Source organism: Branchiostoma floridae, chromosome 1 (assembly GCF_000003815.2).
Source record: "Branchiostoma floridae strain S238N-H82 chromosome 1, Bfl_VNyyK, whole genome shotgun sequence".
Classification (NCBI taxonomy): domain Eukaryota; kingdom Metazoa; phylum Chordata; class Leptocardii; order Amphioxiformes; family Branchiostomatidae; genus Branchiostoma; species Branchiostoma floridae.
Genome location: NC_049979.1, coordinates 26,924,502 through 26,937,447, shown reverse-complemented (window position 1 = coordinate 26,937,447; position 12,946 = coordinate 26,924,502). Strand labels below are relative to the sequence as shown.

The window sequence follows — 12,946 nt, the reverse complement described above, 5'->3', positions numbered from 1 at the left end:
TATCTTAATGTCATCTGCAGCGTGAGACCATTGTGCTGTAAATATAGCACTAAGAAAGATGACTGGCGCTCAACGAGCCGTAGGCCTTATTTGGGTTATTGCACGTGAGAACACCATAACCAACCTAATTGACGTCAGACCTTTGCGAACTGTTTTTGTACAAATCGAGATTTTTAGAATTCTCTAGCTTCAACGTAAGCTAAGATATAAAACGCTTTTCAGGACACGAATACTCATGAATTCATTACATATGGCACACACGAACGCCTACTCTGATATAGTGGAGAGTGAGTCTGCTTTTAGTTTGCAGTTCTCCTGCACACATTTCAACATTTCAAAGTTTTCGACATTTTCCCCGGCCGGAAGAAACTGCTGTGCTTGGCTGGGACCCTCTCCACCAAGCCGGACGTGCACGTTGTAGTCCAGCGGTGTGACCCGCGGCACGGCCTGCTGACGGCAACAGACTCTCTGCAGACGAGCCAGCAGAAACTCTCGAAACTACGAATTCGTCAAAAATAAAATACAGGCACATTATGTACATCCAACACAAAAAGTGGACTCACCCAATTTTTAATTAGTTAAATTAGTTCAAAAATGACTTCTACCAACACAGATGAACGTTCAAGTTAACAAAAAATCATGACGATCCGTTAGTCCTTTTCTTGGGTTATTCTTTGTCAAACTCTAAAGCAAACTGGCCCCTATAGTACAGAAAAAAAACTACTAGCATTACTCTACCTGCTAAGAGCCACTCAAAAACATGAGATATAAAAACTGTAAGTTCAACTGCAGTACAATGGCACGCGGCTAGGCATGTATCAAAGTATCAAAAGCAATCAAAAACATATATAAAAAAACAATCAATCCAGTCCTTTTTTTAGTAATGTCTTGTGGACAGACGTCCCCATGATAAACGACCAAAAGTCACCTCTCCATACTCTCCAAGCAGAGGTTAGGCTCCGACTGTTTTTTAACGTTTTTTTAGTCGTTTTTATCGGGCTTTCTTTTTTGTCATTTTTTTTTGTTCTGTTAGGCTTTGACACAGCAAGATATAATAAAAAGAAATAGGAAGCCCGATAAAAAAACGACTAAAAAAACGTTAAAAAACAACCGGAGCCTAACCTCTGCTTGGAGAGTAACCTCACCACAATACCCCCGTAGGTAACAATTCGGTTTGATTGGATAAGTTCTGTGACAAATATAATACAGAGCGTGTGTCAACCATTTACGTATTTCTTATGCTACCTTTCTCAGGGCAAAACTGACTCGTTTGATTTCCCAGTGCTAGGTGCACGTGGCACTGCAGTCTCAATGATGCGTTCCAAAACGTGACTAAGTTTGATCACGGTTTATGACTGAAGTGGGAAGTAGAAATTTTACGTAAATTACATAATGCTTGTGTGAAACAAAATTTGTTATCCATTGATCTACCAATGAAACTATTCATAATCTATTTGCTATAAAATGAGTTTACATCACTTTTTAAAGTTTACATATTCCTTCGGCCTTCAAACAGACTCTTCTATCAAATTCTGTTCAAGATATCGATTTCTACAAGTTTAATTTATTATAGTTAACGTTATAGTTACTCCTAATTTTCCTCGAGCAATGTCTGTTCTTAAAGGTAAGGTACATACTCCTTACGCAAGGAGGCGGGGGAGGGAGCAGATGATCTACGTAAGCCTGCTCTAGTCTCGTGTTCTCTCGTAAGATCGAGACTAGGTCATTCTCCGTGATCAAGATGTGCTACCAGACATCGAAAACTTGGAGGAATGTCCCTTACCTTTAAAAACAGTCATTTTTCGAAGAAAATCTGGAGTAACTGTATTCATACGTGACTGATGAACCTCTTCAACGTTATAAAATGTGTCCACCCCTGACCTGGTTGTTCATCAGCACGTAGATGATGGGGTTGTAGGCCGTGCTGGACTTGGCCACCAGCGAGGGGATGACGGAAGCCGTCGGTGTCACCAGGTGATCCGCGCCGAATGTGACGATGAGTGCCATGACGGCGTACGGCGTCCAGCAGACCAGGAAACAAATGATCATGACCACGACCATCGTAGTGACCAGACGACCAGCGTTCTGGGAGTTCCCATATTCAGGCTTTGCCTCCGAACTCTGAGTGAAGAAAAAGAGAAGATATTGTGTTGTTACATTCTCCTACACAGACCTTCGCCTATACATTATACCTTGTGGATGCCTGCTGAAAATAGATGAGGTTTAAATTTGCGTGGCACAGGCTAGCTGTCATCGAATCAGAGAATCCGCTTTTAATTACCTTAGGAAAACATTTAGGCAATTCTCTGATTGGCTGACGGCTGGTTAGAGGCCACACCTACTGGGTCGCCACGTTCTGTTAAGGTTATTCATATCCTTGTTAATGTAAACATTTAATAGGTCACGATGGCCTTAAGTTATACATCTAAAATACTTGAGGCTTCCAAACATGTTGAGGCTGGACAGCTATATGTCATAACTACAACGACAACATTTATCATTTGACAATTTGAACCCGAGTATACATCGTATACGATCGGCAAATTGTTGAGAGCATTCTTAGGATAGTAGTGCATGCGTACATGTATATTCAATACTCAACGAACTTGTTACCGAAAAGGCTGTCTTAGATCCATGTCAAATGTTGGTTCCGTCACAGCCTGTCTGAAAATTCTGCGATATACAGTCAAACCTGTATTTGCGGCCACCTGGCCGTTGCGGTCACTTTTTGTCGGTCCCTTGAATTTTTCCCGTTGACCTAAGCATTAAGAAATTAAGTCTATAGCGGCCACCTGTCCAACGCGGCCACAGCCACACGTTATTTCCGGTCCCGTAGATACAGAAACTCTGCATATTGTGACCATACAGCGGCCGTATGTCACCCTGCGCTGAGTTTAAATCGTAGTTTGCCAGAATTCAGAGTTCGAGAGAGAGTAGTTTTGGAGGCAGTTGAAGGTCCTCGTGCTTTGAACGTTAGATCTAGTCTTTGTCGGCTAATTTATCAACATTGCGCATGGCAATTTTCGGTAGATGTGACATTGGCAGGGACAATTGAATTTTGAGACGATGGAGACATTATTACTTGGTGAGATACTGGGTACTGAAATCATGTGTAAATTATTGTTCGGTCAATTGATCAGCATTTTCACTATAGTGGCCACTTGTCTATAGTAGCCACATTTCTTCAGTCCCTTGATTGACCGCTATAGACATATTTGAGTGACTGTATCAAAATCGCACGACGACCTACGACTATCATGATCATTATAACACCCGCAAGAACCTTACCATCCGTACTGTGCGCCAAATCCAGGCGTACGACCAACACACGACCACCATCGGTACGAAGAAACATGTCACCATCAGGGTCACGATGTAGGACACATTGTCCGGGTTATGCTGCACCCAGTTCACAGAACAACCGACCTAGACACATACAAAATAACAAAGGACAGAAAAAGTGCCTCATATTTTGTCATTCATTGCTCTAACGATAATGTACTTCCAGATAGTAGGCTATGTACGTTGTTTCTATGTTTATTTCGATATATCAAATTGAGATATTTTCAAAATATAGTAGCGACATCATACCCTAACTACCCTACTTTAAACAGTAGATATAGGTTGCCCGCGGATAAGGTGTACTAGCATTACAATCAATTGTGACAACTTGTCATTTGTTGGTGTTAATCGCAGTCACTAGTAAGGTTATGCCTTACTTCTTGGTTGATGTTCCTCAAATATCAAACATATGGTCAAGTCATTTTTTGCAAATGTTTTTATACACATACCGTACAGAACCTTTGTGAGGAATTTTGTGAAACGAAAACTATGCTACTGATAAGACTAACAACAAGACATCTGTACCTAGTACCTATGTGTAATGGCAAGGACGCCATTGCTTTGTCGGCCATCTTGGATTTTGACTAATTACGTCATCACATTAGCATAAGTTATGAATATTTAATTATAAATGTCACACTAAGATATGTTAGATATTAAAGATATATAAAAAGAAGTATAGTTTCGCAATAAAATTTTAAAATCCAATAGTTTAAACCAAAAGGAGTGATTTTTGTCAAATAAAAAAGTGCCTTTCAGAAACCTGTTGCCATGGCAACACGAAAAATGATAAACTTACGCTATTTTTTTAAAAGTTGTTGCCAACAATATTTTAGGAAAATTCATTAAGGTAGGTTGTTTAAGCACAAGCCATTTGGGATCTATGCGACGTCAAAGTTGGCGCAGGCACTTTTATCACCCCCCACCCCCCACCCCCCAGTCTGGATAGGGTTGTTAAACTTGTATCTATAGTCGGTTGATTCCTACAACTCTTTCTTCCGGTTTCTTGTTGTTCTACGTAATACATTACGGGACGTCTGAAAATGAGGATATGTAGAAAAATGCTGGCGCCTTAAATCTTTACTTTACTCACATTATGGCCTTCGAACTGGTAGCTGCTCCAGCCCAACAGTGGCAAACTCGTCCACAGGAGAGAGTAGAGCCAGATAAATGTGATGACGCCTAGAGAAGACTTGTAGGTCAACATGTCTGAACTCCGCACCACTACACAATACCGCTCGAACGCCAGGGCACTAAGGGTCACCAGTGATACAATACCTGTGGAGAGACGACAACTAGCGGTAGTTAAAAATGATTGATGTAGAGAGTAGTTGACCTAGGCGCCTTTACTTTCGGCTTTGCGGTCGCTAAGTCACCTTATGGTTTGATTGATTTTCGGTATTCAGTCCACAAATTACATCGTTGAGTCATTTCTTTTCACTTTATCTTATCTTAGCCCTCAAAAGTACTAATATATATATGTATTTACAAGTTGTATATATGTATGTATGTACGTGTGTGTTTGTATGTATGCTTGTCTCTGCGTGTGTCTGTATCTATTTGTATGCTAGTGTCTCTTTCTCTTCCAGAGTGGGTAATGTCTGTTTTCCCTGATTAGTTTGATTCTTGTTTCTTTTCATTTGCATTTCTCCAGTCCATTATGTTCTAGTGTAAAACTACTGCCTTCAAAGAAGAAGTCAAACCCGACAATAGTACTCATTGTATCATAATAGTTGATTAGACACTAGTTTTATGTATCTAGTTCCCTTAGTCCTTGAGACTGCATTTGCAATTAGCCTTCGGGCATATGATTTTTTGCAACTAAACAATTATAGTAAAAGTTTCCCTCCCTCAGAATATATCGTATACCGTATCATGTTTTTCAAAGACAATGCAAAACTTACAGTGGATATACCTGACAATGCCATTTGCTACGTATACAGATTTCTCTCCGGCCTAATTTTGTCATCATCTTCTTTTAACGTGAAAGATCGACAGTGCTCAAGAGAATCAATTATCCCGGCTTTAAAAGAGGATTTGCGTTTACGGGAATCTCTGTTCGTGGTTTGACGCTTAATGACAGGATTTTTCACCCAGACAGGACCAGCTTTGTTTTGATCAATACCCATCAATCAATTTGCCAGTGACGTCTGATATGCACCAATCAATCAAGTTTGAGTACCTCTTCATCTCTTTATTGACATTTTAAATTTGTTGGTCCATCCATTATATGCGGGACTATATGGCATAGCAAAAGATAGATTTCCCTACTCTTTCTTTACATAGTAGGTATAGCATTGGGGTGGATGTTACAACGTTATAAATGTTTTAAAGCAGACATGGATGACCACTGCCAAATACAAGGATAAAACACCAGAAAGAGGTAGCCAGCAGAAAAATTTTAGAATAGCTCTACTGGTTTGTTATTTGACAGGTCTATTTGGCAAATTTCTACTATTTCCAGTGATATGTGGAGCTTTGATGTAGTCTGGGTTTTGAACAGTAAACCAAAGACAACCTGTATACAAGTACGTATAATGACAACCACAGACAAGATCGTTCAACAAAAACTCTGTGAGTTCGCATACACATGTTTGAAGAGAAATGAAGAGGCATGTAAACGTAAGATATAGTGATAGATATAGTGATAGCATAGCAAGTATTGTGTTTCCAATTTTAATACTGTAAATGCATTTCAGTTTGCGGGGATTTAATACTGTAAATGCATTTAAGTTTGCGGGGATTTGATTTCGCGGCAGCTCGAAAATTGAGTGTTAGCGGTGGTTTTGAATTTGCCACCTAAAACTTATTTACAGTACTGCACTGTAGTAGCGAGCTGTATAATGAATATTCGAGGTAGTTTTAAGTTCGCGGTTCTTCGGCCACCGCGAAAACCGCGAATATAAAACCACCGCGAAAGTTTCTGCATTTACAATACTACATGTAATAGTACTTAGCCTTTAGTGGCCCATGTAACACTGCATTTAGCCCATATGGGCAGGAACATGCAAATACAAATCACCAATCCTTCCGAAAATAGTTTCATCAGGTTGGTAGAATATAGGATAAAGGAGAATTCTTCTTACACAACCAGTAGGTACTTTCATTACTTCCGTTTCGATGTCTCTCAGACACCTTCATTAGAGCTTCTAACTAAGCTAAGCTAAGCCACGTTTGGGATTGTTTTCTCACCGCAAAAGCGCCACCTACATCGGCTACATATAGCGGTGAGGAGCTCAACTCCATTTAGAAGCTCTGACGAAGGTGTCTGAGAGACATTGAAACTCAAGCAATGCAAGTACCTACTGGTTGTGTAAGAAGAATTCTCCTTATCCAAAGATCATCAATATTGCTCACCGAACAAGCTGTTGGCGAACCCGTACCAGACACAGCCGGGCCTGCCCCACAGCCAGCGGTGTCGGACGGCGGAGGCGAAGGACAGCGTGTTGCCGCACACGGACACCAGCAGGTCTGCCACGGACATGTTCAGCAGCAGCAGGTTGAAGGGAGTGCGCAGCTGCCGATGACAGCCAATCAGCAGAATCACCACGAAGTTGTTCGTGAAACCCACAAATCCTGGAGGGGGGGTACAAGTTAAGTCACGTTTGGGACTAACCCTTTCCACTATAGCGCCACCCAGCAGTGAAGCTGTTTATGCAAGCTAGGCACCTTTGGGGGATACAGACTTTGTCACGTTTGGGACCGCATCCTTCCCACTGCAGCGCCACCTAGCAGTGAAGCTGTTCATGCAACCCACGCACCTTTGGGAGATACAGACTTAGTCACGTTTGGGACCGCATCCTTCCCAATGCAGCGCAGTCTAGGTCACCTAGCAGTGCAGTTGTTCATGAAAGTAACAAATCCTTGGGGGAATTCAATCTTATAAATTACTTGCGTTTTAAATAGGACCGCATCCTTTCCACTGCAGCGCAGTCTAGGTCAGCAGTGAAGTTGTTCATGAAACTAACAAATCGTTGGGGAAATACAATCTTACTTGCGTTTGGGACCACATCCTTTCCATTGGCAGCTACCACAGTGGAAAGTAGAACTAGCTTGTTTGAGTTTGAGTTTATGTTGATCCACAATTAGCCAGTATTGCCTTGAAGAAGGTAGCAGAATGTCTACCAAAAAAGCTGGTAAATGGATATCTTTTCTTTGTGTGAAAATAACGTTGATCAATGAAATCTGCTGAAGCTATCTAAATGGGCATCACATCTCTTTAACTTTCTCTGCTAGACTGAAACAGGTCTTAAACGGACCATTTCAATGGGTATGACCAAGCCATTACTGCGAAAATGATTGTTGCTTCGTGGTAGCTCCTCTAGCGAGAAGAAGCTATGTCAAACTCGCAAATGGCTAGCTATCTTAAATTTCTTAAAGACCTCTTCGTAAATAGATTTCGCAACTAACACCCATATACATGAATCCCTATGAGTTACAATAGAGCTTTGGTCTTACCCTCTCGAAATACGTAGTACTGGAGAAGCTATACAGATCTACTGCCCAATCTGTAGCTATGATAGTTGGCTCTGATTCTTGGGGAGAGACACGCCTCGGGCATGTAAAAGACCCCCCTCCCCCAAATGTAGGCCACACTGTCTTAATTTAATGGATACATCAATTCTAATGCGGTACGGCGGAAAATCCAGCAAAAATGTTGCTAAATTACAAGACTACAAAGCTGGTATTATGAATTGAGAGCGTGCAGATGTCATCCATGAAATCATGTCAATGTGGCCCTATCGAAGAGAGTTGGGGACCATACAAATGCGAGTTGGTGGAGACCTGAGGGTAAGGTAGCAATGAGAGCTAGGTAGCAATAATAATAATTATAAGACAAGGAACAATACTGCATAGAGGTATTAACCAAGTCATCCATTCAACTGAGTTGTTCCAGAGCGTCTTTATAATGTTTAGAGAACCTCAGCCATAACGTTCTATTGATCTGCTACACAAGGTCATGATTGGAACATGACTATTTTCCTGTAAGCAGTCTTAGTTAACACGGAAAACTCAATAGGAAAACTAAAACAAGGCATCAATCAATGAAACCTATCCTACGGAATGACTATTAGGTTTCACGTTTTATTTGATTAGAATCACTTAAGCTATCACAAACTAGGCAAAAATCGAAGAGCGAGCTGGCAATCGGACGAATGGTCAGTTCCTGATGGCATCTTGTATATCTTTCCATGTGTAATCAATTTGTCAGGAACCGTATCTACTCACACTCTTTGAATCAGATAAAACTGAAGTGAACTGAATCCCATCCACCTGTATGGATTCCATCCACATACGTTAAGTGAATGGCCTGTCTCTTGGCTGTATAACTTATTGGGTTTCACCATTTCCCCATTGACTTTTTGCTACTGTTGAAATGACCCTCAGTGGCAGCTTTTGATGAATGGTATTATTCTGAAGCGTTTTTTTAGAAAAAAAATAGCGAATTATATAAAAATACTCACCAATGACTGATCTAGAATGAATTATTTAATTGTTTTATTGATGTATCTATTCTTCTTCAAAATAAGGAATTCATTCAACATGTACAACTTAGTGATTCATGCATCATGTCATGCATCATTTCATGCTTTTTGACCCTTCAAAATAATGGAATTATCACAACTTGTTATTCAATCCCCTAGGATTCTTGAAAATAATGGATTCAGGTCAAATGATTCTTCAATAATCTCCTATGATTCTTCAAAATAAGTAATAATGCATTTCATGTAATTTTGATCAATTTAGCGTTGTATAAGTGCTTTTATGTTTTTCTGAGATTCTTCAAAATAATGGATTCATCTCAAATATACACTTTGATATAATGTTTTACAAATGCTTAATAGCTCTTCAAAATATTGGGACTACATCATATATACAATATGTCACATAATTCAAATGAAATGGGCGAGGTTCGAGCGCTTTACATTAATTTCGGACGCAAAGTTCCAACAGAAACGGAGTAAGATTATGACTGTAGGTGATGCTATGAGCCTCAATCACCCAGCAAAACCAACACACAGACAACACACACACCTACCTAGGTACCTACTCCCTCCAACCCCGGGAGACCCCCTCTCTCTGGATCATCAATTAGCTGCAAAGCCGTTTAAAAAACCTCTAGCTATAGGCTAGCTTTCCTGAAAGAACATACTCCTTTTGCATCTTTGGTGAATCACCTCCAGCTTATGTTTCTTGATTTCGGCCAGGATTTTTTGGCTTTCTCTCAGCAATCAGTCAAGCTGGCCAGATTCCAGGCAGGGATTGGACTTTCTGCCCTCTTTCTTAGATGAGGTCGTCTCCGTCTAAGACACACAGTCGGCATCTGTTTCCCCACAGGCTTTTAAAATGTCTGACAGGTTCTGTTCAACTTGTTACATCGATATGATTGCCTTGTGGGGTCAACACGAACGTTGAGATTTGTGCATTTTGCTCTTATGTCAGTCTACCAATTCCGCTCCGGCAGTACCAGAAATTGCCAATTTGTCAGGACTAAAGGATTCATAAACGATGCAATTTCAGCTACGATACCGTTCCCCGGAGTCGTACCGGGGTCTCCCAGTTACCGGCTAATTGGAACCAGGGGATCTACTGTGAAACCGCTACCACATGTAGAACAGGCTGAACTGTTAGGTCTCACTATAGGCCAACGTCTCACATGGGCACCGCATATTGACAAAACGAAGAAGAAAATGGCAGGCATACTAGCCACAATAAGACGACACAGGAAGTACTTCACAAAAAATATATTAAGATCTGTTATTCAAACCCTGGTTTTATCACACATTGACTACGGCTCAGCACTACTATCCTCCGCAACACAAACACACATAGATAATCTTCAGGTAATCCAAAATCACGCTGCTCGCCTGGCCACAAACAAACCCTTTGACACCAACCTGGAAGACCTACACATGCAGTTAAAGTGGCAAACCGTTAAAGAAAGACTCTTCACAAATACCGTATGTACATTCCACAAAATTGTTAAGGAAAGGCAACCCCAATGCATCTTCAAGCAATTACAAACAATTCAATCCACACATGAGCATCACACGAGGCTGTCTACTAGAGGAGCATTCACTCAATCAAAACCCAAAACAAACGCTAAAACAAGGACGTTTGGCTACAGATGCATCAAAACCTATAACACATTGCCAAACACAACGACATCATACAACAACGTTGAGTTCAAATCTAGGATAAAAGAGCTTGCGAAAACACGAGACAAAAGACAACCCCTGAGCACATGGTGGTAATGATTTTATATTTCAGTATATCTAAGTTCTATATTTATGTTGTGTTATTAGTACACTTTTGATTGGATTGTGTTTCAATCAATTAAGTTAACTTCTTCTGCTATTCATTATTCGTTAGGTATGATCACTTCTTTATTTTGACCTCTGACCTTTGCTTATTATTTTACGCTAATTATCCGCTTTTGATGTTAAGTTGTTTCTTTTTCATTTCATGTATTTCATTTATTCTTATTATTATGACTCCAGGAAGAGTAGTGGCATGATTTTATGATGTACACTAATGGAGATCGCAATAAAACAAACAAACAAACAAACAAACTTGTGGCATCCTCACGTGTGTAGAAATTCAGATCAATACCCCACTCAAAAAAATAATTCAGTTACTGAACTGAGTTTGAATATATTCCGTACGATATGGAGTACACAGGCAACCAATTATATAGTGAAAGTTTATTGCAAATTCGTGTAAAAAAACAATATCACAGGTGTTACATTATAAACCATCGCTGCTTCATCTTGGTCGGGGAGGGGGCGGTCAAAACGACCCTTTTGTTATGAATATACGGGAAATGTTAAATCGCAAAACTGCTTTGAAAACAGGATAACAGAATAATAGACATTTATAAAACATAAGTGATGTCCAATTACAGCCTTATGTCCATCGTTGGACGAAGAGGATGAAGTAAGTAATGTCCAGCAACAATAGAAGTAAAACATTGTTACTTAAACCTTTTGCAAGTAGGAGACTTCCTAACCCTGTCACTTCCATCAATGTTGCAGTTTCGACTGAGACTAGTCCCAAAGAAAAACGAACTACTGTCGTCTTCCAAACACGCGCGCACCTGTCCACCTGTCTCACATTACGGTCTAGTTACAATAAGTGCTGTTTAAATATGCTTAGCCTCATTGGGGCAAATCTGTGGCCATCAGTTTGTATGTATGACAAACATTACAGATTTTTAGGAGTGCTATTCTAACTTCCGGTGATGATGTTGTCTAAATTTCGTAAATGTAGAAAGTGCTAACAAGCAGACGTCTGGCTCATTTTCGGTATTTTCAACATTTGATATCTAAACATTTATTATTCTTATCTATTAATTCTATTTCTAAACATACATTCACGTATTCTTCTTTATTTGTGTACAGTGGGTACAGAATTAGGAAGGTATGTAGTAGCAAACAAAAATACCTTTGTTCAGGACAATACGTCTAAGCGGACAAATTCTAGTCCGCAGTATAGTCATCAGCGAATGTACCTTTGTAGACAGTCTTGATACATTTCTAGATACATCAGACGAAATCACCCAGCCCTAGTAACCCCCATCCCGATAGAATATACTTTTAGAATATACAATTGCTGCTGTCTGGTAAGAGGTATGGAAGAGACTACCAATTACAACCGTATTGTGGTTACTGGAATAAACATTGCGGGTTTTACAGTACTAGTAACATTTGTGAGGCGACGGTTATTGCTGACAGACTTAAAAACATCTTAAAAACATCTTACTCAATGACACACGAATGGATAAGATTTCTGAGCAGTAGATTCCAAGCTTTCCTGTAGTACCTAGTGGCGCATAGGTTAGCAAGTGTCTTTGCGTTTCTAATTCTGCATCATTTCTGTGTATTTCTACGGGGAGGGGTTTGTTATCTCTTCCTAATTCAATGCGTTCGAAGCACCTCTTTGAACACCGGAACCATTTTACGTCGATCCCTTCGAAGCTTCCGAAAGCTTGACCAGAGATGTTTTGACACCAAGACTCGAACCGGGGTTTTCTAGTTAGCAACTTGGATTTACCAGTGACAGAACTGTAAGAGCCGCTAACAGTTGTGCCATACACAGGGACCTGTAGTGCTATATGTATATTACATACATGAAACAAAATATCACTCACCTATAAGTGCCAGACACGTAGCGATTGTTGTATATCCGGAGTCACTGAAATCTTGAAGTTCCACCTTTCCTTGACCCATGACGTCTTCGGTCGCGTTGGACGTCGAAGAATTGTCCCAGATGTGACCCTGGCTGTACGGGGCGTCCCATAGAATGTCCTGAAACGGACTCGAAGTGTTGTTGTAGAGCGCCATTGTTGCATCAGAAAGGTATGGTGGTTGTTCATGTAACTCGGTCTGTAGCTGCAACAGCTATGTGTGGCCAACCTCCCGGCGTTCTGTAAACATTAATCACTGTATAACAACGATTATGTAAACATTGTAATTTGAATAGAATAGAGAAAGAAAGTGCAACTGTATTTACGTCATAATAGTTACGTGTTTTAAAGGTTACTGGGGGATACAGACAGCGTCATGTAATCTGTCTTGGTCTTACGTCAATGGAAAGTTAAGAA

General features: G+C 40.3%; 1 protein-coding gene across 1 annotated transcript; it reads right to left on the bottom strand.

Moving 5' to 3' along the window:
• Window positions 1–228: 228 nt before the first annotated feature.
• On the bottom strand, window positions 229–12,686 carry LOC118422936 (pinopsin-like). The gene is made up of 6 exons (XM_035830823.1): window positions 12,494–12,686; window positions 6,700–6,918; window positions 4,436–4,620; window positions 3,289–3,426; window positions 1,882–2,121; window positions 229–498 (listed from the first exon to the last, which is right to left on the bottom strand). Exons 1-6 carry the CDS (start codon window positions 12,684–12,686, stop codon window positions 268–270), a joined length of 1,206 nt encoding a protein of 401 aa, XP_035686716.1. The 3' UTR covers window positions 229–267.
• Between the last annotated feature and the right edge of the window lie 260 nt (window positions 12,687–12,946).

Excerpts from the sequence above, each read along its gene's own strand:
- LOC118422936 (XM_035830823.1), bottom strand. The coding sequence starts at position 12,686 with ATGGCGCTCTACAACAACACTTCGAGTCCGTTTCAGGACATTCTATGG. Across the intron at positions 3,427-4,435 it reads ACCAGTTCGAAGGCCATAAT|GTCGGTTGTTCTGTGAACTG; the intron begins GTGAGTAAAGTA and ends GTATGTGTCTAG. Across the intron at positions 499-1,881 it reads ACGTGCTGATGAACAACCAG|TTTCGAGAGTTTCTGCTGGC; the intron begins GTCAGGGGTGGA and ends ACGAATTCGTAG.